Source organism: Melospiza melodia, chromosome 1, assembly GCF_035770615.1.
Source record: "Melospiza melodia melodia isolate bMelMel2 chromosome 1, bMelMel2.pri, whole genome shotgun sequence".
In the NCBI taxonomy this organism is placed as follows: Eukaryota; Metazoa; Chordata; class Aves; order Passeriformes; family Passerellidae; genus Melospiza; species Melospiza melodia.
In genome coordinates this window covers 171,491,315-171,517,773 of record NC_086194.1, presented here as the reverse complement: position 1 = coordinate 171,517,773, position 26,459 = coordinate 171,491,315, and the positions used below count along the sequence as shown (strand labels likewise).

Genomic DNA, 26,459 nt, shown 5'->3' with positions numbered 1-26,459 from the left:
CCTCTGGGGATGGTGACTCAGCCACCAGCCTGGGCTTGACTACTCTTTCTACGAAGTAATTTTCCCTAATATCCAGGCATGCAGGCAAGACAGAGATGAAGCCACAGAACCATGGAATTGTTGGTTGGAAAAGATCCTCAAACCAAACTCTTGACCCAGCACTGCCACGTTCACCACTAAACCTCTCAACCCCAAGTGCCACATCTGTGCATCTTTTAAATCCCTCTGGGGATGGTGACTCAGCCACCAGCCTGGGCTGCCTGTTCCAGGGCTTGATTACTCTTTCCATGAAGTAATTTTCCCTAATATCCAATCCAAACCTCCCCTGGTGTGACTTGAGGCTGTTTCCTCCTGTTGCTTGTTACCTGAGAGAAGAGATTGACCCTCACCTGGCTGCCCCTCCTGTCAGGGAGTTGTGGAGAGCCAGAACGTCCCCCCTGAGCCTCCTTTTCTCCAGGCTGAGCCCCCTCAGCTGCTCCTGGTGCTTGTTTTTTGGTTTGTTGTTTGGTTTTTTTTTTTCAGAATACACAGCACAAACACATGTGAACACAGAAACCATCCCAAACCTCACGAGGCTCCAGCTCTCACCCTCAGCACTGAGCTGAGGTTGGGAATCACTGAACCCAAAGCCCCTTCCCAGTGGGAGCATCCTCCAGGTGTCAGTGTCTGGCTTCTGCCAGGTCTGTAGAGAGAATTCATTAATTCCACCCATACTCCCAAATTGGCTAGGGAAGCAAGGGAGCATTTGATTCAGTGTCTCTGAATCCTCTGCCCTCTCCCTTTCTCCCTTCTGTCAAAAGCCATTAAACCCTGCTCTGCTGGCAGGCAGCAAAGGCCCTGAGTTCTCCTGCTCAGCTTCTCCTGCATCCTGTGCAGTGAAAGGCACTGGAGAACAACCCAGCACCTGCTTTCCCAGTTCCATGGACAATTCTGACCACTGGGAAGGTCAAAGGAGTTCAACTCCTGTCCCAAGCAGGGATGGACACAGCCCCGTGCTCTGCTGCTTTGTGCTGACAGAACTGGCCACCTCTTTCCTGAAACACCTGGAATCCAGGTAACAACTCCCAGTCCCTGATCTTAGGGGACACTGTCGCAGACATCTTTTCATGAAAATCCTTTCCTTAGGATTTTTCCTCCTGAGAACCTGAGAGGCCTCAGGAACAAAATGTAAACAATGGTTATCTGATGCTGTGGAATGCAACAGGGTGCATCTGGGATTGGCCCATGTTGGATGTTTCTAATTAATGGCCAATCACAGTCAGCTGGCTCGGACAGAGTCCGAGCCAGCTGCCTTTATTATCATTCTTTCCTTTCTATTCTTAGCTTAGCTAGCCTTCTGAGATGAAACCTTTTCTTCTATTCTTTTAGTATAGTTTTAATGTAATGTATATAATAAAATAATAAATCAAGCCTTCTGAAACATGGAGTCAGATCTCCGTCTCTTCCTTCAACAGAAGACCCCTGTGAACACCATCACAAGGCACCAACTAGTCCCTGATTTTCTCCCCTCTTATTTCATGCCATGAGGAGTTGGGGGCAAGGGAAAGAGAAAAGAGAGGCAGAGATGCCACCCACGAATCTCAGAGTCACTCAAAGGGGCTGGGATTAACAAATCAAAATCAGGAGGTGTCTGGCAAAACTGCCCCCTGAAATCTGCCCTTCTGTGTGCTCCCAGCAGCCCCAGAGCCCAGGGATAAATCCTCAGGCTCGGGAGGTGTGACTGAGTCTCTCTGCATTGCCCTGTTTTGTCTGCTCTCACCCAGGGCTAGGAAAAGCCTCCTGGGACCATAATTCCATCTGCCTGGTTGCACACTGTGAGTGCAGTCAGACAAACTGAATTAAGGGATCTTTCTAACTGGGTTTAACACAGGGGAACTAATGGGAATATTCAGATTAACCTCCCTGCATGCCCCTGTGTAGCCAGCACAAGGCTTTCTTCCCTCACTGACATCCCCTCACAACATCTACAGGAGCAGTTGGGAAAGGCAGGATTTGCAGCTGAAGATGTGGGGAATTGAACTGATTAAGGGCAATGGAGCTGGAACAGGGGGACTGGCAAACACCAGAACATGTTTGGGGTCACATGAAGGGCAGTGTTGTTCCTTCACAGCTGGATTGTTGCAGTAAAAAATATATATAATTTATAATTTTTATAAAATTATTATGTAATAGATCATTAATAGATCCAAAGGGGAGAGCAGTGCATTGATTTTTCACAAGATTTTAGGGTTTTAACAGACCACCAGGTTAAGGGAGGTGACGTCTGCTCTGCTCCTGTGAGACCCTTCTGGACTGTGCCCAACTCTGAGGCCTCCAACTTCAGATGGACGTGGAAATGCTGGAGAGATTCCAGAGGAGACCAAAAAAATGATCAGGGATGGTGCCCTTCTTCTCTGGAGCCCGGCTGGGAGAGCTGAGGGTGTTCAGTGTGGAAAAAAGAAAGTGTCAAGGACACCCTGGAGCCCCTTCCAGTGCCTAAAGGGGCTCCAAGAGAGCAGGAGAGGGACTTTGGACTAGGGATGGAGAGCCAGGACAAGGGGAAATGGCTTTAAGCTGAAAAAGAGTGGATTTAGGTGAGATATTAGGGAGAAATTTTTCCCTGTGAGGGTGGTGAGACCCTGGCATAGGCTGCCCAGAGAAGCTGTGGCTGCCCCATCCCTGGAAGTGTCCAAGGCCAGGCTGGATGGGGCTTGGAGCAACCTGGGATAGTGGAAGGTGTCCCTGGCCATGGCAGGGGGGTGGAACTCGAGGATCTCTGAGGTCCTTCCAACCCAAACCCTTCTGTGACTCCGTGAAGTGTCTGTATCTGCGGGAATCATTCATCCCTGTCAGTGCAGACAGGCTGTGGGTGCCTCATCTACAGCTCTGGCAGGGTCATTGATGCTCTGGGTGACAGACAGGGGGAAAGAGAGGCTGCTTCTTGACTTTGGAAAGCTTTGCTTCAAAAGACAGGTGCTGGGAGATGGATTAACTGATGTGATGAGCAACATGATTTCTGTGGGATGTTAGAGATAAGACAATTCCTGCATGACACGTTTCTGGTGGTGGGGAGTAGAGGAACCAAGGGAGGTGTATATTCCAAAGGGAATCAGACCAGCAAGGCTGGAATCACAAAAAGCCCCAAAAAGCACCCAAAAGCACCAAAAAGCACCAAAAAGGAAAGAAGAGTTAATGCCTTTCTCTTTCACCAAGTGGTGTGGAGCCCATGGAATTCACACCGTGTCCTGCTCCTTGTGCTTCCTTGCAAGGGCCTTTCTTTTATTGATCCCTTTTATCCTGTACAGTCAGGAATTCAGACAGCTTGGGATTCTGCAGATTTGACACTGGATATTCCACCAAAAAAAAAGGGAATTTCAAGCCAAGCAGCTGCACTTCAAGATTCGTGGAGTATCCAGACCATAAACAATAAAGAATACAATTACCCTATGAAAAAATTATACAAACAGTTCCTCCTTCTAGGATATTTTGGGGGCTCCTCTGAATTGTTCCAGACAAAGGAAATGAACAAAAACACCCCAAAAAAACTTGCTCTGACACTTCAAAACTCTCCCAGTGGTTTGTGTCTCTGGCACCTCCAGGACCAACCCACACCCTACCCCTCAAGCAGCTCCTGTTTTAAAAAATCCCATAAACAGGACGGTCCTCAGCCTCTGGAGCTGTATTTTAGGATACCACGAATTTCCAGGTGATTTCACCTCACCCCAGAGCTGAGGCAGTGTTTGTTCTGTTCTCCAAGCCCAACCTTGCTCACACAGGTCACCTTCCTAAACAGTGAGGTTTGCATTTCCTCACTGATTTGCAAATCAGGTAGGTGAACGGCTTTAATTACTGGAACAATCTTTCCCAAGGGAAGCCGAGGGTGTCCTTGAATTAAAACCACAGATTCCCGAGGTGCTTTCTCTTCCAAGAGCAGAAAAGCTTTTATGCAAATATTTTGGAAGACTTGGAAAGGCCTCTTAAGATCAGTTATTGTAATGCCTGGTTATTATAATGCTTAGTTATTAAAATGAGACAGAGTAGCTGCTCAGTGGAGCCAGGTGTTCCCTGAGGGATGAGGGTTCCCCTGGCAATGCTGGATCCCACTCTTTGTGTGTCTGGGGTTGGATTTCACAACTGCATGGTCTGATTTTCTCTCCTACACCAGGGGCTGAAATACAAGCACTCAGCTGGATTGGACCCTGCTGTCACCAAGGAGGGCATGAGTAGTGCTCACGTGTTGCAGCCTGAGCCCATGTTGCCTCTCCAGACCCTTCACAGGATTTTGAGATGGATAAATATCTTCTCATTCCAACCCCCTGCCATGGGCAGGGACATTTCCCACTATCCCAAGTTGCTCCAAGCCCTGTCCAGCCTGGCCTTGGACACTTCCAGGGATGGGACTTTCCTGGGCATTCCAGTTTCCAGGGTTCCAACACCACCCTCACACTAAATAATTTCATCCTAATATCTAATCTACTTTATTTCACTTTAAAGCCATTTCCCCTTGTCCCATCACTCCATGTCCCTGTCAGACATCCCACACTTTGTTGTTCGCGACTGTCCCTTTCCCATCTCACACCAGTTCTCATTTACCTCTTTCCATGCTCAAAGAACATCCAAACACAGCTTTGATGGCCTGAACCCAGATTCATCAGCCCCATGGGGCAGCAGGACTGCCTTGCAACACTGAATAGCCCCACACCTTCCCCTGCAGCCACAGAATCATGGAATTGTTAAGGCTTGAATAGATTATGGAGCCCAATTCTTGACCCACCATTGCCAGGTTCACCACTATACCTCATCTGTGCCACACTCACATGGCTTTTTGGACACTCCCAGGAGTGGTGACTCCACCACTTCCCTGGGCAGCCTGTTCCAAAAATTCTTCACTTTCCCACTGAAGAATTTTTTCCTACTATCCAATCCAAACCTCCACTGGTGCATCTTGAGGCCCTTTCCTCTCGTCCTGTCACTTGTTACCTGGGAGAAGAGACTGACTCCAACCTCATTAAAATGTCCTGTCAGGGAGTTGTAAAGACACAAGAAGTGATGCTGTCACCACCAGCAACAAACCTTGGCTCTGTCTCCCTGTTCCCATTGCCAGATGAAATCCCTGAGCAAGGCAGGCAAGAAATGAAACTCTGGTGAAGCACAAGAACATGACCACACAACCATGGATGTATTTATCAACTCCTCCCCTGTCCCAGGAGGAGAAAGAGGGAGCAGGAGACCAGATCCTGCCTGGGTTTTCACTTCATCAGGGCTAAGCAGCCAATAATTACTCCAGATGAATACCCTTGGAGGAGAGCCAGAGAATCCCAAATCATTCTCTGATTTCAACTTTCAATTTACCCAGCCCATGCTAAGCTCATTAATCACACTCGCAGCACCCAACACAACAGAAATTAGTCCCTGATCTTCTCCCCTCTTATTTCATGCTATGAGGAGTTGGGGGCAAGGGAAAGAGAAAAGAGAGGCAGAGGTGCCACCCACGAATCTCAGAGTCACTCAAAGGGGCTGGGATTAATAAATCAAAAATCCATTGTTAATAGTACAAGCTTAAATATCCATCTAAATGCAAATGAATGAACACTCAAGGGTTCTTCCTCTTTTTCTTATTTCCAAGTGCTCTGTTCGACAGCTCCATCTTTAGAGGAAGCACATGGTCACCAGATGATTGTCTGATTCTAATTGCAATTTTACAGTCCAACCTTTCACGGCCCACGGATTTTAAGTGGCCTTTAAAGGATTTTGGCTTGCTCTGGATGGGATTGGAAGCTCAGGTGTCTGCAGGAACAGGCTGGAGATCTCATGGGAGGATTGCTCCAGGTTTCCAGCCTCTGTACCTGCTCAGTCACAGGAGACAAGGTGTTAAATCCAGAGGCTGGGTCACTGGAATCAGGTGGAATTTGGGTCACCAAATTCTGCAGCCTCAGGTGGGTGACTGTGAGTGTGAGGACCCATCCTTGGAGCAGGAACATGGAGAGTAGCAAAAGAGGAATCTTGAGGGGTTTCAGCATCTTCTGAGAAAGCAACCTGATTCACAATTGTCTCCTGTATCCTATAATTTTTCTTCCTTGAATTCTAAATAGTCAAATGTTTGCAAAAATATTAAGGTATGGCTTAAAGGTTTGATTACTGGAAGGTGGACCAGCTCAGTGGAATTAATAATGTGGAGGAGAGGCCATGTGTGTTCTGACAGAGAATGGCCCTCGTTGGGCTTTTGCTCTTTGTGATAAGTCTTACCTGGAGTATTTAGGAAGGAATAGGATGGGTGGTTTCACAGCTGAAGTGGAATGAGTGGGTGACACTGGCCACTAGACGCATTGAAGCATGGACCCCCAAAGAACACACTGTGAAGATGATAATTCAAGACACAGCAAATGGGGATTTGCCATCAGCAGGCTGGCTTGGGCTGCAGGGAATGCAGCAGCAGGGAGAACAGGCAGGGAAATGAAGCTGTAAATCCATTAAATTGTTCACAACTGGGAAATGGGATTTCACAGAATGGTTTGGCTTGGAAAGAACCTTCAAGAACATTTAATTCCAACCCCTCTGCCATGGACAGGGACACTTTCCCCTAGACCAGGTTAACCAAAGCCCCACCCAACCTGATCCTGAACACTTCCAGGGATGAGACATCCTTGATTTCACCCATTTGCACAACCACCTTATGAGACTGATCAGTGGGAAAACCTCCAGGCCACAGGGAGAGGTGGTAGGAAGGAGACGATGGGAGCAAAGATGGGAACCACAAAACAGTGGCTGAACCATGGGGTTTCCTGGCACAGAGCCACCAATCAGGACCTCTACCACATACCAGGCAACAAGTCCAGGGTGCAAAAGTTCTTGCTCCAAGCAGAAAACAATCACCCAAAATTGTGATTCCAACCCCTTGACAGTTCCAGAGCGCTGTTCAAGTTTGAGGTGAGCAGTCAGGACTGGGTTTGCATAATTTGCCTTTCATTAGACTTTCCCAGGAGGCAGTAGAGGTACCAAATCAGCTTTAAAATGTTGTGCAAATCAGCTTTTAAATTATTGCACAAATAGCTTGGCAGCTCCCCTCGCCAGAGCTCGCCGGATCAGCTCTAAGTTTTGGACCATTGTCCAAGCAAAAATCTGCTGACATCAGGATCTGGGGCTTTTCAGCTGCCCAAGATTGTAAATGTTGGTTGCAAACACTTGCAGGCGTGCACACACACCCCCTAAAATCCCAAAACATGGGGGAAATGGAGGCTTAGCAGCAGCATTTGCACAATCAATCTGTTGGGGGGTTGGAATCCATGCTTGAAAACTGAACCATGGCCTTGGTGCCAAGAAATTTCCTGCTCAGTTCTTAGCTCCCATTTTTTGGTGCCATGAGGATGGAAGGCTGAAAGGAGTCCCAGCATCCTGCACTCCCAGAGGGACAACAGGCAGCCCAAGAAGCTGCTGAGCCTTGGGAGGAAGAGTGTGGAGAAGCCAGAGCTCCCAGGGCAGGAATTCCTGGTCTAGGGGGTTGGAATGAGATGATCTTCAGGATGCCTTCCAACCCAAACCATTCTCTAGGATGAGGCAGAGCTGATGATGCTGAACTGGGCACTGCTTTGCCTCCAGCTCAGAAAATCCATCCAAACCTCTCAGTCCATGCTCAACACTGGGCAAACTTTCATCTCTGTCCCATCAGGCACTTCCCAGTGCCAGCACTGACAGATTCCTGTACCCACTCTGAATGGCATCCCTGTCCCTCAGCCACTCTCAAACTGGATTTTGCTCTTTTCATGCTCAGACTGCAGCTAATTAAATCCAGGTCTGAGCACTGCAGGGAAACATCTCCATGTTCCTGGACACAACCCTCTCTCTGCTTTTGGAAAGCCAAAAGTAATAGGATGGAGTGCAGAGCAAAAGGGGCAATGGTTCCAGCTCCTGCCTTTACTTGCCAAAAATTGTGTTGTTGTACAAGTGCTTTAATTCCATTCCAGCATGGAGAAACAACAGATCTAGCAGAGCAGGCCAGCTCCCGAACCTGTCCCCCAGTCCAACCCTCTGTGCTGACCCACACACTCTCTGACACACAGAAAATATTATAAACTCCCCTTTTATTAATTTCTTAAAAGTCCACCTGCATCTCAACCATCTTCTGACACTGGAGCAATTTTCACTAGAAGCCAGAGGGACCAGTTCTGCCCTGGGCTGCAACACAGGTGTGATTCCACAAGCAGGAAAAACCTCTGGGTTCTTCAGCTTTGCTTTGGATCCATTCAGAGATGCCAAATTAATCCCAGACCAACGGGAGCTGAGCTGAGTGTAAATATGTTGCCTGCCTCTGTGTGCATATGCTACTTAATGGAGCATAAAAGGACAAGAATGGAATCATTTTTCAAATGCTGCTGGTAATAATAATAAATAATAATAATAAATGCAGGGGCATGTGCCAAATGTCTGAGATCTCAAGGAGAGGAACTGACTGCAAGCAGAAGAGGAGCCAGGTAGTTGCTCAAACTGAGATGCAAAAGTCAGTGAAGTAAAACCGCCATTAAATCAAACACTTTGTATCCTTGTCAAGTTCACTCAGGATTTAAGACCTCAGTTTCAGAGTGAGGTGTTTTTGGGTTTTTTCCCTAAGATGCACATTCTTTGACAACTGCTCCCCAAATGGGATTTATGGTCCCAACTCTTTGTGGTAACTTAGGATTGTTTTTATTTTCCCCTGCTGGCCACAAACACATTACTCAAACCCTCCTGAACAGCACCAGTCATCGCTGGAATTCTGGCAAAAATAATTTTCTATATCACAGCAGCACAATGTAAAGTTCACATCACCTGAACTTCACCTCCACAGGCCATATTTGCAACTGATTTTTTGTTACTCCCCTTATGGTGCATGATTTGGGGTGAGCCAAGCACTGCAGAGAGCCAAGCACAGCTGTGCTGAGCTCAGTCTGAAAACTTCCACGGTCCTGGGTCCCAGTCCATGCATCCTTTATGTGGAAAAATCCAAAAGAGCACTAAACAACAGCTCAGAGAGAAGCAGTGCATGTGTGAAGGAAGATACACTCCCCACCAGGGCGAAGAAAATACTGAACAGAGAGAGCAAGAACTGACACATCGCTGCTAAAATTGTGATGATTTCACCCAAAAAAAGCAAACAGACCTGTGAGAATAAAGCAAAACCCACAGAACTCACCCATCATTTTCATCCCACAGGATGCAGGTCTGGTTGGTGGTTCCCTGCCAGGAGACAAGAAAGGGAAAATAGGAACAAATCAGTGTCACGCTGCTTGTGGAGTGTCTGCACTGGAATGGAGAATGTGGGGCCTGTAAATCTCCTTCCACTGCCCTGAGGATGGGGTGTCTGGGATACACCAGAGGAGCTGTCATGGATCTCAAACCCTTGGAATGGCTTTTGCCAGCCTGGGATTGAAAAGGCAGAATAAAACCTGCCTTGGTTTGTTCTGCATCACGAGCACTGCAGAGGGATTTGACTGTGCCTCTCTCCTGACTCAACCCACGGATGTTCCTCCTTATCCCTCCTCTCACACAGAATCCTTTTGCTGCTCCCTTCTGGAAAGTGGATCAAATACAGCCTCTGCTTTCATGGGACAAAAGCACAGCCCTGCAGGAGGGGGTCAGGTGTGTTTAAAGCCCTCTGGAAGAGCTTTGCCTCTGACTCCAGCTGTCTGAGACAGCTTTGGAAAATCCCTCCAGGACAGTCCAAAGACACAACAGATCTTAATATTCATGTTGTAGAGCCTCAGGAGGGCATCTAACCTCTACAAGGATGGACCTTGGGGTATGTAAATGTCCATCCCATAAATCTACTTAGGATTGAGCAGAAGAACCTGGAGGGAATTTTTGCCTGTCTTGGAAAGCATTGAGGACTACAGTAATCTTCCAGAATTAATGGGAACAACCTTTCCCCCTGCCTTTCCCTCCTCAAGGAAGACCATTGTTACATGAACTTATTCTAATGAGTGCACAATTATTCCTGTGTGATGATGCCCACAATGAAATGGTGTGAGCTGGGGACAAGCATGGCCATGTTCCCTGTGCCAGCAGTGTCACCCTCCTGCTGCTCTGGAAATAGAGTTTGGTTTATTTTATTTTTTTTTTTTTGGAAGATTGAAGGGTCCTGCACCAATAAAAAGATGTCAGGAGCCCATCAAAACCACCTCATCCTTGCAGCAACACATTCCTGCCCTGCAGGTGCAAACACAGCCATGGGATGGGGCAGGTTCCCAGGAACCACTTACGTTGTACAGGTGGGAGAATTCGATTTCCAGAGGGGTGAGGAGAGACCGAGGGAATGGCTTCACAGTCACAGAGATGACTTTGGAGTTCAGAACAGTGCTGTTCCTGGGGAGGAGAGTGAAAAGAGAGATTATAGAGGGATTTTTGTGGCAACCATCACTGGTGGTGCAAGGTTTAGAGTACACAGTGCAGAAGGGGTTCACCCCATTATTATAAAATAACCCCAAATGCATTTGCTGCTGATGAACCTCATCCTCTGCCCTCTGGGCTCCTCTCACAGCCAATCCACATGTGTCCTTCCAAAATCAAACCATTTTATGAACCTTATCTACTGGCCTTAGAGTCTGTATCTATCCCAGAAATAAAATATTCCTGGGCTCATTTTCTGTCCCTGCCACGAGGAAACAGAGCTCATTTGGACTACAATGAGCCTTGTAGGTCCCTTCCAACTCAGAATATTCCATGATTTCACCTGTTTTCCACAAAAATAAATCCTGTTTTGCCTCTCCAAGGCTGGCTTAGCCTGCACTGCAGTGAGGCTGAGGCATGGTTGCTTATCCATGGGGCTGGAGGCACTGGTGTGTATCTTCATTCCCTGAGGACCAAAAGCAAATGGAAGAAGGCCAAACCTTTCATGTAGATGTCTAAATGTCTGTGCCCAGACAAATATTGTAATACATCTGGCAGCCCTGGGAAATTTGGCTCTTGGGAGGGGCAACATGTGAGGAGGTATCTCCCCCTTCCTGGAAAGCCAAATTCTTTGTAGGCACTTCCCTGGATGCTGAACATATAAAAATACAGAAATTCCTCATATTTTTCTGCAGTTTATTGGTGTTTAAATAAGAAAAAGTTCCCCACAAGCAGCAGCTGGAAGTGCTGCCATGAAGGAATTGTTAGTGGAAGTGGTAGATCCAGATCAGGCTGCTCCCAGCCCCTTGATATCCATGGACAAAGAAAATCCTTTCTTATCCAAATCTTCACTAAATCTGCAGGTACTGAAAATCTTTCACTTTTCTCTCAGGATTTTATTTTTATTTTAAAATATAATCAAGTGGGAAAGATTTGCACTTCTTTAACAGCAGCTGAAAAAAATAGTGTTTAAAGAAAAAAAAATATTTGGAATTGTCCATGGATGTGTAAGTGGATACTCAAAAAGCTACTGTTCCACCAACACTAGAGGGAACAATAACATTGATTTAACAGGGAAGGAAAAAAAATCAAAAATATATCTTTTCTTTAACAAAAAAAGGAAAAACTAAACTAGAAAAAGAAGAAATAAAATAATGAAGCCACAAAGCCCAACTATCACCCTGCAGAGGAAAAGTAAAGGAGTAAATCAATGGGAGCAGGCAGCTGTAAGAAGTTCAAAATGGGATCTGCTGAAAGGTAACCACCAGTGCATGTCTTCATTACAGGCTGTGTCTGCAAGGGTCAGTCCTCGGGTCAGTGCTGCTGAATATTTGCATGAGCAGTAGGGATGACACAAAAACCTCCTTGTGGAGGCTAAGGAGCAGGTGAGAATCGATGCAGCCAACACAGACAGAAAGATAATTTGATTTTTCAGCGTGGCACGTTGTTGGGACACAGGAGTCACTGGTGTGCAGACCGTGAAGGGTGATCAGGGGCCAAGAAGCTGCAGCTGAACCAGAAGTTGAAGGAGTTTTATAAAAAAAAATGGAGAGCAATTTTTTACATGGATAAATAATGCTAGCACAAGGGGGAATGGTTTTAAACTGCAAGAGATGAGGTTAGGATTAAATGTTGGGAAGAAATTCTTTGCTCAGAGGGTGGTGAGGCCCTAGCACAGATTCCCAGAGAAGCTGGAGCTGCCCCATCCCTGGAAGTGTCCAAGGCCAGGTTGGACGGGGCTTGGAGCAGCCTGGGATAGTGGAAGGTGTCCCTGCCCATGGCAAGGGTTTGGAATGAGATAATCTTGAAAATCCTTTCCACTGAGATGAAGCAAAGAGCTTCTGCCTGTACCCTCCTTGTCTGGATTCCACTGTGCTGTTGGGTTCAATTTCACTTTGAGAGGAGGAAACAGCAAAGGGAGTTCAAAACAGAGACATAAAATCAATCCAGGTGCCAGAAAACAAACGAAATTTCTCTCTTGGAATGCTTGTCTGATAGTTCCTTGCACATGGGAGGGCTTTTCAGTCACCCACCCGAAGGCCAAGTGCCTGGAAGTGAAAACCAGACAAATTCAGCCTTAAAAAGAGAGGCAGGCTCCTGGCAGAGAAGGTAATTAAGCAGCTGAGCAGCTTGTCGGGGGTGGAGGAGGACTCAGTGTCACGGGGAATCTTTCAGGAGGAAGATGAGTCGCTTTTCCTACAAGCACGTTGCAGCCCAGCTTCTGGGAAGGAAGCAAACACGGAGATCGGCTTGAGCAGGAATTCAGAGGAGCTCAGAGGGCTCCTGAGTGGCTACCAAGGGTGTGCAAAGGGCTGTGAGCACAGTGCTAGCTACACAGGGAGAGCCAGGCTGGTGGCTCTCTGCTGTCCCTGTCCTCTGCAGCAGAGTCCAGCTGGGACCAAGCGCCTCTCTCACCTCCCTGGTTTGGAAAATCAGGTTTTGTGTGCAGCCCATCTCAATTGTCACAGCTGCCAAGATCTGCTGGGCTCCCTGGATCCAAGGGGACAGAGTAGTGTGTGACTCAGAGATGGAATTGCTGCTTGGGGGGAGGTAAATTGGGACAATTAGGAACAGCTCAGCTGGTGCTGTTTGTTAAGTTAAATCTACTTTTGTTTTTCTTTTTTTTCCCTTGGAAGAATCACTCTTCATTGAATCAGAGTGGATTCAAATCCAGGGTCTGTATTTCTTATGTGTACCCAGGAATAGCTGCTCTCCTCAGTGGTCAGAAATATTTTTTACCCGTGGACAGCTACGTGGTTATTTAACAACATTCTCCTTTTTTATGCTGTGTCCATTTGCACAGCGCTGAAGTAAGAGGTGTTTTACTGCTGCTGCTGCTTCCATTTATCTTTTTTTCTTTTCCTTTGACTCTCCACAGGTGATTCAAGACTCAAGATTTTTTTAAAGAGGGACTGTCCTTTAATTAAGGAACATCTTAAATCAGCTCTCCCCTGGGAATGCTGTTCGGAGGCTGCGGCTGCCGCAGCTCCTGGTTATCAGAGCTCATTCCCTGCTTGGCCAGAGAAAGCTGAAATACCACTGGATCATTTGAGCCAATGATGTTTATTGCCCTTCTGATCTAATTCCCACTGCTGTAATGGAAGATATTACAGAATACAGTTGGCTGACTTGCTAATTCCTCTCTGCACTCACTCGGAGCTCTTTTGCCATTGCCAGTGCTAAATCTGGAGGTATTTAAATGATTATCGGTGAGGAGAGATGCACTGGTGTTTATGGTAAATGGGCTCACACTAATCAGTGCAGAACAGATTTAGAAGGTGCCTTAGGATGCTTAATTTACTGCCTCAGTACCAGTCATTGGGGAGAAAAAAAAAATAAAAAAAAACAGAAAAAGAGTGAGAGGAAAAGGAAGAGGAGCGAAGAAAAGGGAAGGGAGTGCTGAGCACAAAAGCTTTGGTGCCTGAGGCAGACATGTGCAGCCAGGCATGCTCTGCTCCCCTCTCTCCTCCCCTGCCTGATTTCTCTGTGCTGCTGTGCTGTGCTGCTCTCCAGGGCTCAGTGTGGCTGGCAGCTCCCCGGCAGCTTGGGAAGATCAGGGCAGCTGAGCATCCCCCATCTGTCAGGGCTGCCAAAATCCCCCCTGACCAGGAGGGCAGGGTGAGGTTTCACTCCTGGAGGGTGAAGGGTGACAGGGAAAGGCAGCACTGAGCTTCCTCCCCTCGTGTCTGGGGTGCTGCACAAAACATTCCTGCACCTCCAGCGCGCAATGCATGAGCCTGGCTCCACCTGAACACGGGGTCAAAATATTCCCACTGCAGGTCAAAATCTGTCTCATTGCAGCCAGTGATCGCTGCTTTTCCCTGGGTAACAAGTGCTCTGCAGGCAGAGGGCTCATCCTGGTGATTCCCCAGCTGCTCCCCGTGCCCAGGCAGTCCCTCTTACCTCTGCAGGGAGAGGATGTTGCCCACGTTCCGGTAGAGCACGGTCCCAACCACGAAGACAGAGGAGTCATCCGACACTGCAGGACACCAGAGGAGAGGGAAGAAGACAACAGCACTGAGACAATCAGGGTGGCAGCTGTCCCCACAGGACACCCCAGGGCAGGATTTGGCCTCTGGAGGAGCATGGCCAGTGGTGGAGGGCCATGGCTAATGCCAACATCACTGCAACAGGATGTTGTCACCTTTGGGGTGACCCAGCATCCCAGATTTCTGCCTTCACCAAGGCTCACCCTTCCCAAATGGTTCTCCCCCATACAGAAACCCCCAAATTCCTCTGACAGCACCACAGCAGCCAAATCTGAAGGGTGAAAAGGTCTCTTGCAGCCACCTCGAGGCCTTTGGAGCCGTCCACAGCTATCAGCCATCAGAGAGCAGAGCTGAGCTGGGGCTGACAAGGCCAGAGGGAAGGGGAGAGGTCCCACTGAGACTGCTCTGACCCCAAAACTCATGTGCTGCCTCTGGGGGCTGCAGCAGATCCAGATGAGCCTCTGAATCATCTGTGTGACCTCTGGGCACGTCACTTGACTCCTCCTTCTCCTCTTATTTATCCTCCTCCTCCACTACCTCACGGTGCCCCAGCTGCAAAAAGCCAGAACTTCCCTGATAAATCACGGGCAACAGAGGCAGCCCTGGGGCTGGATTTTTGGGGGAGAAAAAGGAATTGGCTGTGTGGAAAGCAATGCTGAAGAAGCCTGGGAAAGCACCAGGTGGGGTTTCTCTGATATCTTGTACTGAGGCTGAGCTTTGTGTCTGCTCCATCACTGCAGGACAGGCACAGCTCTGCATGTCCATCTTTCTTACCATCAAATTGGGATATCTGCTGAGCACATAACTGGGAGGGACTGACAGACAGGCTTGCAGAGCAACTTTGTCACCCAACTGCATAAATCAGAGTTGGCCCATCTAAATCAACTGTTCAAAGTCAGCTCCCAGCAGTGAGGGGGTTTGGATTTGGTCTTATGAAGCTGCCTGTCTCCATCACTTTGCTAGGATAGCTGCTCCTGTTCCCAGAGAAAAGTGAGATCAAAACTGATAGAGGTGGATTTCTGCTGGAATCACTGAGTAACCCCTCCAAAGCTACACCACCAGCATGAGATATTGCATAAAAGAAAGGCAAAAGAGGCCTGGGTGGTACTCAGGAAACCATGGAGAGGTGAGCAATGATTGGAAATTGTTTCTTCAGGGTGGATGTCACGTTTTGTTTGCTCAGTCACTACAGCTCGGGGTCCCTGGGGCAGGTCTGTGTGAGGATACTTCCAACAGAAATCTAGAAAACAGCTCCATGGAGAGCTGGACACTTTTGGGACAGCCCTCAACATCAGAGCAGGATCAGCTCTGTCGAGGTCTGGTCCAGCAATTTGTCCAATAGGTGATTAAAGATTTCAAAAGGCAAAGCCACCACGGCTTCCACAAACTGGGATAATGCTCCCAATGTGCTCCAGCTTCTCCCAGGGAGCTCACACTGTCTGCAAGGCACAACAAAACACAAGGAGTGCTTGACAAGGTCCTTGCTCTGCCAGTGACTCACTGTTTACCCTTGGGGGTGCCACTTAACTGTTCTTGGCCTCAGATTTCCCAAGCTGAAGTGATGGCTGATGCCATCCCCAGCAGGGAGCCCCATGACAAAAGGTCCTGGTGTGACAACTCAAGGCCAAAGGTCTTCTGTAGCAACAACTCAGGCTCCAGCCTCTGTCCCAAGGAAGGGGGAGCCAGCAGCTCTCAAAGCCATGAGTGCCAAAAACAAATCCCATCATCAACCAGCCCAATTTAGGGTCCTGCTTTTGAGAACTCGGGGCTCAATCCTGCCAAATGTTCTCTCTGCCTAAAGATGAGCACCTTGAGTGTGCTAGTTCCTGGGACCCTCATTCATCAGACCATCCCAGAAACCTCCAGTTGTTTTGATTTTTTTAATAAATAATTTTGGGTTATCCTAGCATGCAATGAGAGATTTCCAGATCTATCAGTGAGGCCAGCTTTGTTGGGGCATCACCTCCATGCTGGGGCTCCTATCCATGCCCTGATGTGGAGCCTCAGTGATAAATGCCTCTGAATTTCAATTCTGGGGGCAGGAAATTTCACACAAGGGCCATAAATTCCCAGATGTATCAAAGCTTGTCCAAGCAGCAGACTCATCTGCTCAGCCTGACCTGTTGACTCCCAGCTACTCACCCTCAGATGGCTCCATCAGGTTTGGATCCAGGCTTGGAGGGCAGCTAAAGAAGTGTTTGCCAATTTTTCCTGCTTCTTTAGGGAAAGATGAACATCCACACCCAGGCACTAAACCTGCCCCTGAACTTTTGTGAGGAGTTTAGTTCAAAATCTAAGTCAGGCCGTGTTTGAAAGCCTTATTTGCACTCAACAGTGCTTCGATGACCAAACATTTGTGACCAAATCCAGCTGATATGGAAGAGGATCTGAAGACCAAGCAAACTGAAGGAGCCACTCTTAGAAAATGAAGGAAAAAATTGTGTTGGCTGTGCTGCCTACCTGAGAGCCCTGAAGACAGGATGCTCTTGGAGACAGTGACCTTGTCCTCCGAGTTCTTGGCCCAGTCCACCATTCCCCTCCAGCCTTTCATGGGGAAGGTGATGTCGGTTGCTGCGTTTGCAGGCAGTTTGTGGATACCAAGGACTGGGGAGAAGCAAGAAATGAAACCAGTGAGTGAAACCAGCTTCAATAAGTTCCATGTGTGCTCAAGAAAACATGGGAAGCATTAGTGGGAAATGAGAGAGATTGGGTCTTGGGAGCCATGGGAGTGATGCTGTCTTGAGGAGATGTCTGTACATGAAAGAAGATAAAAGCAGGGCTTGTGCTTTGCTGAAAGGGTTCTGCCTGCATTAAATCTGGCAGAGGAGAGTCTGCTCCAGCACCTTATCTCCAGGAGTGGTCAGCAGCAGCTGATAAGAAGTGGGAGGAAGAACAAGACATCTCTTGGTTTGCCCTCCCAGCAATCAGCAGGACTTCCTCAGCTCCTGGCTGCATCCAGATCATCAACTTTAACAGCCACCACTGGACCTCTCTTTTGTGCACTTTCCTAATCCCATCATGAACCCATCTGTACTTTTTGGCTTCTGCAACTTCCTCTGGCAACAAGTTCCACGCTGTGATTGTGCGCTCAGCATCAATCAAACACTGCCTGCTGTTTGCTCGCTGCCTCCATTGGCTGCTGGGCTGTTCTTGTGTTCAAAAAAATAAAAGAAAGAGTCTAATTCTGCCCAGTTCGTCATCTGTTCTCCATTTGGTAGATATCTCTCAGATCTCTCTGTGGATCTCTCTTCTTCCTCATGAAATCCCAACTTCTTTGGAGAAAAGCCACCCTGTATTTATGCCCATCCATGTCTTCCCCCAGACCTTTTAATATCCCACCACCTGCTGCCTCCCCTCCTTCCTTCTCTACCCACAGCCAAGGTTATCCATATTGCACAGTAATTAACAGCTTTTGGGGGTCTCTTCCCAGCGTGGGGAGTGCCAGTTTACTCACCCAGATTGTCCGTGACTTGGTAGGAATCCCGGAAATCTTTCATGCGGAAGCCGATGACATCAATGAAATCCTCCACGAGCCTGAACAGCTCCTTGGCATTTGGCCCTATCTGCAAAGAGAGGCAGAATTTGGAGTGGATCAGATCCTAATGAGAGCAGCAGGAGCTTCTCTGCAGGCAAAGGTTTCTGCCCTCACAAGTGAACTGGGAGCATATGCTGGGTATAATGGACTGTTATGGAGCTGTGGAGAAGGAGGACTGGGAAATCACAAGAGGAAGCCAAGAAAAGCAAAAAGAAAAAAGGAAAAGGATAAGGAAAAGAAAAAGGAAAAGAAAAAGAAAAAGAAAAAGAAAAAGAAAAAGAAAAAGAAAAAGAAAAAGAAAAAGAAAAAGAAAAAGAAAAAGAAAAAGAAAAAGAAAAAGAAAAAGAAAAAGAAAAAGAAAAAGAAAAAAGGAAAAAATTATATAGTGACACTCAGATTGATAGAACTTAGGGTGGTGGGCACGATTTTAAACAAAAGGAAATATTGGAGACCCTCTGGAGAAGAGAATAACCTACCCATCTCCTTTGATAAAATCATAGAAATGCAGAATGGTGTAGGTTGGAAGGGGTCTTAAAGATCATCTCTTTCCAGCTCCCTCTATTGAAAGCAACCAAACCAAAGAACAATTGTGGTCCAATGTTAAATCTCAGGCAGCCTGGTTTTCTCCTTTCCTGTTTTGTTACCAGGATCTCAGTCTCTGAATCAAGTTCTTGGTCCTGGGCTGTCCTGGAGTTTCTCTGTCTCATTTCTTTCCTATTTTTCCCCATTGATAGAGACATTGGCAGTGACTCTTCTTTACCTGTACTTTGCCAACTTAAGACAGAACTGTTAAACAATAACCAGTTTTCCAGTGACAGATTCCATAAACTATAATCCACTTGAAACAAGCTCTGCTGACTACCTGCCCTCTCCTCAAAGCACGTTTGCCCACAGCGGTGCAGCAAATGCCACAAGAGGCTGAATAAAAGCAGTTCAGCTCCTCTTCTTTTCCTTTTCTACCACTTTCAGGGTGTTTTCAGTTCCTCACCATAATCCAGACATTCTGAGGTGGCTGAGTGAGCTGGAGGGACAGCTGGGGACAAGCAGGATGGGAAGGAGGCAGGAGGAAGGCTGGGCCATGGAGAGTGTGGGCAAGGAGCACAGGGGTGGCCATGCGTGTCTCTGCCTCTCTGTCTATCCAAGGAACCTTGGTAAGACTTAAACTGTCTCAGGATGAGAATAAAATGCCTGCCAGTACAGCAGGTGTGCACAGAAGGGGGAGAACTGAGTGAGGATGCTATTTTTAGCTGCACACTTTTATATTCCATTACAGATTGAAATCACAAGGTCAAACCAAATCCAGGCTGCACTGGATGCTGCCTTTTAGGTTTTACCATAGAATGGTCGACAAAGCCTCTTTAAAAATCATTGTAGTCCTTCTCTGAATACTTTTATGGGATGTTTTAGTTTTTATTTTCCTGGAACAGTATCTTTCTGCCTGGGGGATCACAGGGCATTGGAATGTGTGACTGCAATGAAATAGGGTTTATTTTTAATGAGCGAATTGGGAGCCAAAGGCTTTGTTTTAAAAGAATTGGTTGATCTTATAAAATGCAGGATGTGATTTTGGTCCAGCAGTTTTAAGGGAGAAGCACAGAGACTGCTGAAACCTCTGCTGGCATCCTGTTCATGGAGATTTCTGTGTCCTGAAGTCATGGTGTTGGGCTGTCAGCTCAATTCCCACTAAAATACAGACCAGGAAAACATTCTCCCCGTGATGTTCCCAATCCATGTGTAGGTCATGGTGGTGTGGGCAGTGCCTGCCTGGAGGTGCAGAGAGCAGATTGCACAGGGAGAGCCACTGGGAACAAAGTGCCACACAGAGTGAGCTGTTTTTAAGGGGTTCAACAGGGTTTCCCTGTTGTCATGACAACTTGACAGTCTCCTCTGCTCAGTGCTGAAATACCTACAGGCACCTGGAGTATTTGGGCAAAGAATCACAGATTCAGGATATGGTTTTGTTTGGAAGGGGCCTCCAAGGCCTGGCCTCCAAGGTCTGGCCCAACGCACTTGCTCAGGCAGGGCCACCTTGCCCAGGACCATGTCCAGATTCTCCATCACACCCAGAGCCAGACCATGACACCCTCATCTAAATTCAACAGGAAAACACAAAATATCGGGAAGGGAAGGGAAGGGAAGGGAAGGGAAGGGAAGGGAAGGGAAGGGAAGGGAAGGGAAGGGAAGGGAAGGGAAGGGAAGGGAAGGGAAGGGAAGGGAAGGGAAGGGAAGGGAAGGGAAGGGAAGGGAAGGGAAGGGAAGGGAAGGGAAGGGAAGGGAAGGGAAGGGAAGGGAAGGGAAGGGAAGGGAAGGGAAGGGAAGGGAAGGGAAGGGAAGGGAAGGGAAGGGAAGGTTGCTGAGCTCCTGGCAGAGTTGCTGTTGTATGATGGAAACGTTTTTGAGTCCCATCTTCTGTCTCATCTTCCAGACTTTCAACAATTGTCTTTTTCACAATTGCCAGCACTTGTTTAAAAGTTTTTCCCAGAGGACATTCCTGTTTGGTGCAAAGATAACTGGACTCTGGTGTTGCTTTGTGTGTTGGGTGATTTTTTTTTTTCTGGATTATTTGCTGTTTCCAGATCTTTTCGAGGAATTTTGCAGGAGCAACAGCTCACAAAAGGAATGTTAAAGGGACACAGGAATGTTGTGACACAACTCCACAACAGAGAGCTCAAATGGGGCACACAAATCTAGAGCCAAATAAGACACAGAAAGAAAAAACAACACCACCAGCCCCTAATACTTGAGAATTCAGCTACAGAATTGTTCATAGAATCTTAGAATCGCCTGGTTTGGAAGGGACTGAATGTTCATCTAATTCCAAGCTCTTGCCATAGGCAAGGACACTTCTTACATCTTGCTCAAAGCCCCATCCAACTTGGCTTTGAACACTTCCAGGAATGAGGAGCTCAGGACTCAGCAGGATCCCTAATCTTGATAGGAGAGAAATAAAACACAACTGAACCCAGAAGCTCAGAGAAATAAAGCAAAACACAACTGAACCCAGAAGCTCAGCCAAGCAGACCCCAGCTCTGAAAACCCCTCCAGTCCTACATCTTTTCAGCTAGGTAATCAAAGCTACATGATCCCACTTCTTTATCTTAGCAAGAGGAAAGAGTGGAATTACAGAAAGACATCAGGATTTCCAACTCCCAGCTAAGTCTGACCCTTGAAATTCATGCCAAATTTGGTTTGCACCACCAGCATTTCACTGCTCTTCATGCAGAGAGTCTGGCTCAGAGCTGAGATCCTGTGGCTCCCTGAGTTACTCCTTTAATGTGACTCAGCCTGGAACTAAGCTCTTCTGAGGAGGTCATGTAGATGCTTGGAAATTCCCCTCCTCATGGCTTAACCCTGTGCTGAAAGTCTCTTTATTCCCAGGGAAGGTGCTGAAGGTTCATACCAGCTGAGCTTCCTCCCATTTTTCCCGGTTTTCCTCTGACAAAATGTTGCTGATGATCTGGACGAAGTTCTGGAAAAGGGAGACAAGAGAGGACAGGAGGGATTGTTATGCAAACATAGCCCAGGCTGGGAAGGTCACATGAGATTTAAAGATGCTCCAAAAGTGTTCTCATGATCCCATTCCTAAAAGGTTCCAGAGCATTTCACAGGTCCCCAAGGATGTAAATGGCAAAACAAGTTTTAATAAGACTTTTTTCCCAACAATTTCACTTTTACTACTGTATCTTCTAAGGCATTGGATTGGGAATAGGTCTTGCATCCATTACTGATGATTTTTAAGGACAGATATGGTAAATATTTGACAGAAACTGGTTAAAACCAGATGATCTTCCATTGCATAAATCCTGCCATATCTTTTTTTTTCTATTATTTCTGCTGTTTACAATATATGGAAACCTCAGGATCCCCTTTAGCTTGTGACCAGGCAGAAGATACAGAGATGGATCAAGAGGGAGCTGTCCATGGTAGAACCTTTGCAGCACACAATGAGAAGGAAGGAGACAGGAAATTTAAAACTATTGATTTTTTTTCTCCAGTTTTACTACTCTCTGCAGTTCCTGCAGGATCAGTTTAATGTTTCAAGTCATGAGGTGATGACCAATCCCAAGGGTGTATCTGGTAGCTGTTGGATATAAAGAAAGAAACCACAATGATATTTCCCTACATTAACACCCCAGTACCCAATGCCACAGGATCATTTTACCTCAAGTCATTAGCCTGAAATTCCTACCAAATAATGTTCTCATATCCATTAGGCTCTGCAGTGAAGTGCTATCATGTTGAAATTGTTCAGAGTGACCTTGGCTTTTAAGTTCTCAGTTTATAAACCAAGGAAGAACCGCCTTGAAATAAGAGTTTGTTAATACAGAACGACATTTACATTGGGAAAAATATTAATCTGATTTTCCTCAGCACTGTATCAGCTATGATCAGTGTCTGTAATCAAACCTGTAACCCTGAGCATGGACACCTCTCTAAGCCAGCCTTGGGCTCCAGGAAATGCAGCTGGGCTCACCTGCACATCCCCAGAAGTCGGGCTGTGGTAAGCCCTACGGAAGATCTCTGTCATGTTCCTGAGTACATCCATGGTGGACAGCAGGTCCCCACTGTAGCTGGTCCCATCCTGGGAGATTTCCACAAGGTTCTGGAGCACATCTGACAGCCCATCTCCCATCAGCCCACGCTGAGCTTTGGCAAGGTGTTCCCTGGTCTGAGAAACAGAAAAGAAATGCTAGGAACACTTTTAGGGACAGTCAAAGTCGAGTTAATGAGCTCGGAGAAGGAATTGCCAGGGGAAGGTTTTTGACCTCCCTCACAATTCAGAGTGCAGATCAGATGAATCTGACAATCTTTGCTGGCCTGAGAGCCTCTGGTATTTTTAAAATTATAGAAAAGAGTGATATCTTCTAAATTATCTTCCAAGTGCCTCTAAAATGACTGAGAACTGAATTTTTCTATTTTGCCCACAAAGAAGAAATTGTCCCACTACAAAATTTCTTCTGTTCATAGCCTAACAGAATATTTATGCCCCAAAAATCTTGTTTTCTTACAATCAATTTGGAACTATTTTAGGACAGATTATACCTTACTGTGAACAGGAGAGATCAGTTCTCCTAAAGGTGGCAGGAGACCAGCAGAAATTTCTCATAACAATGAATTTATGATTAACAAAAATTAAGATGCTTATTTAAAAGTGATGCAGCCACAGTTATAGTTAATGACAATGTGATATGAAAGGTCTGGAAAAACCCAGATTCTGCCAAGCTGGATATTAAAATATGCTGAAAGGAACCATCTCTTGTCCATGGAGTGCCCATGCATCACAAGGTAGGCAGAAAAAAACAAGATAGAATCAAGGTAGAACTGGAAACTCTTTTTTTCCCTCTTTTTTTTGTAACTGTAGCCATGCAACAATCATTGGGGAGGATCCTAAACCTGCGGAGCTGAGCAGGGGCTGCCTTACCATCATCTGTATGTTCCTGTAATCAATAGAAACACACTTGATGTATGTTGGAGGCTCCCAGTAAGCGATACCTTCTTCATCTAAGATGCATCTTCGAAGGATCAGCCCTGGAAGAATGAAAGAAACAAACATAGGAGTGAGGACAGGATGAAAGGTCAAACATTCAAACATTTGTCATGAGTAGGAAGTCATGGGACAAGAGGACACACCTTCAAGTTGTGCCAGGCAAGATTTGGGATGGATATTAAGGAAAAATTCTTCACTGAAAGGGTGGCAAGCACCAGAACAAATTGACCAGAGAAGTGGTGGAATCACCATCCATGGAAGTGTTCAAAACAGGTGTAGATGTGGCGTTTGAGGGTGTGGTTTAGTGGTGGATCTGGAAGCGCTGAGTTAATGGTTGGACCTGAGGATCTCAGAGGTCTTTTCCAACCTTCAGGATTTGATGGAGATCACCCAGAACTGGTCAGTGCACCAATTCAGACTCAGCTACCAGCACAAAGGGCATCAGAGGCACCTGCAGATGTCTGAACAAGCCTTTAGGGAGGATTATCTTTATTTCCTTCTCCTGCCTTTTACTACTGTAGAACAGCAGAAGGAACTGGGCAGGAAAACAAAAATTAACAAATTGAACGTGGCTAGTCAGGGTGAAGAGATGCTTTCTTCTGCCCTGGTGGCAGCATTTTTCCTGGTTTGGGAAGCCCCACGAGCCTCCCCAGGTGGTTTGGTCTGGCACTTGCAACTAAAGCAGGGCTTGTGCTGCCCACGCAGCCTGGAGGGGAATAAACACCCAAAAGCACCAGTTTTACATCAGCTGAAACTCTCTGAAAGCTGCTTCCAGTCCTCCCCCAGGCCTCCCCTCAGCTCCAATCCACAGAGGGCTTTGCAGTGGTAATCACATGCCTTGTGATGTGGAGGAACAGACAGAGAGGAGGAATGGGAGAGGGATCACCCTGATGCCTTTTGGAAAGTCTCTGAGGATCAGGTTTGCTGGGTCTGCAGTCCTTTTGCTGCTGCCAAAGGATTCAGTGACCTTTCTTTGGGTACAGCCCTTCTAGGACAGCACTGGGGATGACACTGACTGTCCCAGCTGAGTCAAAGAGAGCTGTCTGCATCCAACCCTCTCCCTCAAACAAAATAAAACCTTTACACATTATTGACACTGCTGCCACTATTTCTGTTCCTTCCTGGCAGTGTGGAACATCCAGCTGAGGACAAATCCCACCACCAGCATTGCTCCTGGAGCCTTCTCTTCACTACCTTCCACTCCTGTGGCCACAGGTAACACCTGGATGCCCATATCCTTTTACTTTACACCAAAACAATCAGACCTTCAACTTGAGTGCTCAAAGAAATTTTTAGAGAGGTGCTGAGGTTTCCAAGTGTAAGTGGACAACAGAATTCAGATTTCCTGAATTTTTAGTGTGGCAGTTGAAAGTCAGGAAGGATACCACAAAGAGGTTAAAATTGTTTGTGAACATAACTGATGCCAATCATTTGCACGTGAGAAGACCATGATTCTAAAGTTTAGTTTTGAATCTCACATTTATAAATTATTAATTATTACATTTACAAAAGAATATATTATTGGGGCTGCTCAGGTATATTAATTTCAAATAAACACAGAATTAATTTTTACTTGACAAGCCCTTAAAGTTTTATTACGTATTGCCACATATAGAAAACTGAATGTCTTTGAGTTCTGAATGAAAAGAACAAAATAATGGACAAAATATGTCTCATACAGCAGCTGCTTTTATGGGGGCTGGAGAGAACTGCAACACCCAAATCCAGAGGAGCCTAAAGTTCTACCTGCTCTGCAAAGCTTTTTGTAGATAATGGAGGGAACGTATCCCAGTGTTCCTTAATTTCAAACTTTCCACAGGATGGATGGAAACCACTTCAGATTATCCAGTAGCAACTGAGACGTTTGTGCTTTCACAGCAAAACCAGAAACCCAGACGGAGTTAATTTAGCCATGGACAAAGGGAGGGAAGTCCACATGCCTGTCCTGTCTAGGGCACAAAGGATGAAGGATCCCCTGATGAGAGGCCACCTGCCCACCATGCAGTCACCCTTACCAGTGGCATTGCGGGGACACCGGACGGCGGCAGCATCCCCGGCTGGCGTCTCCTTCCAAACCACAGGGCCAAGACTCTCCTCGTCACAGATTTCATGGGGCTCTGCCAGGAGAGAAAAACTCTGTTGGTAAAGCTTCCTCCTCAGCAAGGACATGGGAAAGGGAAGTATGGGAGCGTGGTCTGTGAGCCAGGAGGTTGGAGCTGCACTCCCAGCTCTGCCGGTGCTTAGTCCCTCACAAAGTCACTTCACCTCTCTGGAATTTGTTCTGCCTGTCTCAGAATTGGGCATGCATCCACACCAAGGATTAGCTCACTAGAATCCATGGGAAAGTCCACTCACATCCTTGCCTTGCCTTGGGGAAGTTCTTTGCAAGAAAACTGCTGTTGCTACCCTCTACTAAAGAGTTTTATTCCTTAATTTTTAATGGGCAGATCTTTTGTGAGTGAGCTCCATGACTCCACACTCCACCTCTGCCATCCCTCAGGGTCATCACCTTCAGTGTTGGATGTATCTAAAATGAGGCTTGGCATGAATCAGTGGATTAAGAATGAAGGAAAGAACAAGCAATGAAAAGACAAGATGGACACATCCCCTGGGTGGTCCTCATTCTGACTACTTCCATCTTGTGCACAAAAGAGAGCTGATCTGAGCCCCACAACTTGGGACTGCATCAGAAGCTCATTTCCAAACACTGCTGCAGAGCTCAGGAGCCTGCAGAAATGTTTTTTGAGATATCACAGAAAAAAAAAAAATCACTGGAAGGATGGTTTTGGAAGCTTCTGTCTATGGGTGGAGCTGAGTTGGTCCTGGAGTTGGTGGGATCTGGGAGAAAAACATTCACTACAGGAGGTCTTTGTGCTGAGAAACTCATTATTTACAACATGTAAAGCAGAGGGAGCCATGAGGATGGTGTTAAAGCTATTTGTCACTCCTGAGGGAGGGAAGGAGAAAAAACTTGATTTAATAGTTTCTGATTACAGTTTTTATTCATTGTGCATTTTGCATTATTCAATGTAAAATTTCCAACAGGAAGGAAGATGAGTTTGTGCCTGCAGCTGGTCAGGACATGTCCCACTGCTGCTCTGGGACTACC

General features: G+C 46.7%; 1 protein-coding gene across 15 annotated transcripts in view; it reads right to left on the bottom strand.

The window, feature by feature from the left end:
- The window catches only part of ADGRB1 (adhesion G protein-coupled receptor B1), a 291,999-nt gene that overhangs the window by 111,505 nt on the left and 154,035 nt on the right, over positions 1 to 26,459 (bottom strand). For all 15 annotated transcript variants that reach the window (XM_063174933.1, XM_063174955.1, XM_063174924.1 and 12 more), the window contains 9 exons: positions 25,366 to 25,467; positions 23,285 to 23,391; positions 22,337 to 22,531; positions 21,263 to 21,331; positions 17,782 to 17,890; positions 16,788 to 16,931; positions 14,242 to 14,317; positions 10,212 to 10,314; positions 9,146 to 9,189 (listed from right to left, as the gene is read on the bottom strand). In XM_063174933.1, coding sequence (XP_063031003.1) covers positions 9,146 to 9,189; positions 10,212 to 10,314; positions 14,242 to 14,317; positions 16,788 to 16,931; positions 17,782 to 17,890; positions 21,263 to 21,331; positions 22,337 to 22,531; positions 23,285 to 23,391; positions 25,366 to 25,467 — 949 coding nt within the window. The remainder of the gene's footprint in view (positions 1 to 9,145; positions 9,190 to 10,211; positions 10,315 to 14,241; positions 14,318 to 16,787; positions 16,932 to 17,781; positions 17,891 to 21,262; positions 21,332 to 22,336; positions 22,532 to 23,284; positions 23,392 to 25,365; positions 25,468 to 26,459) is intronic.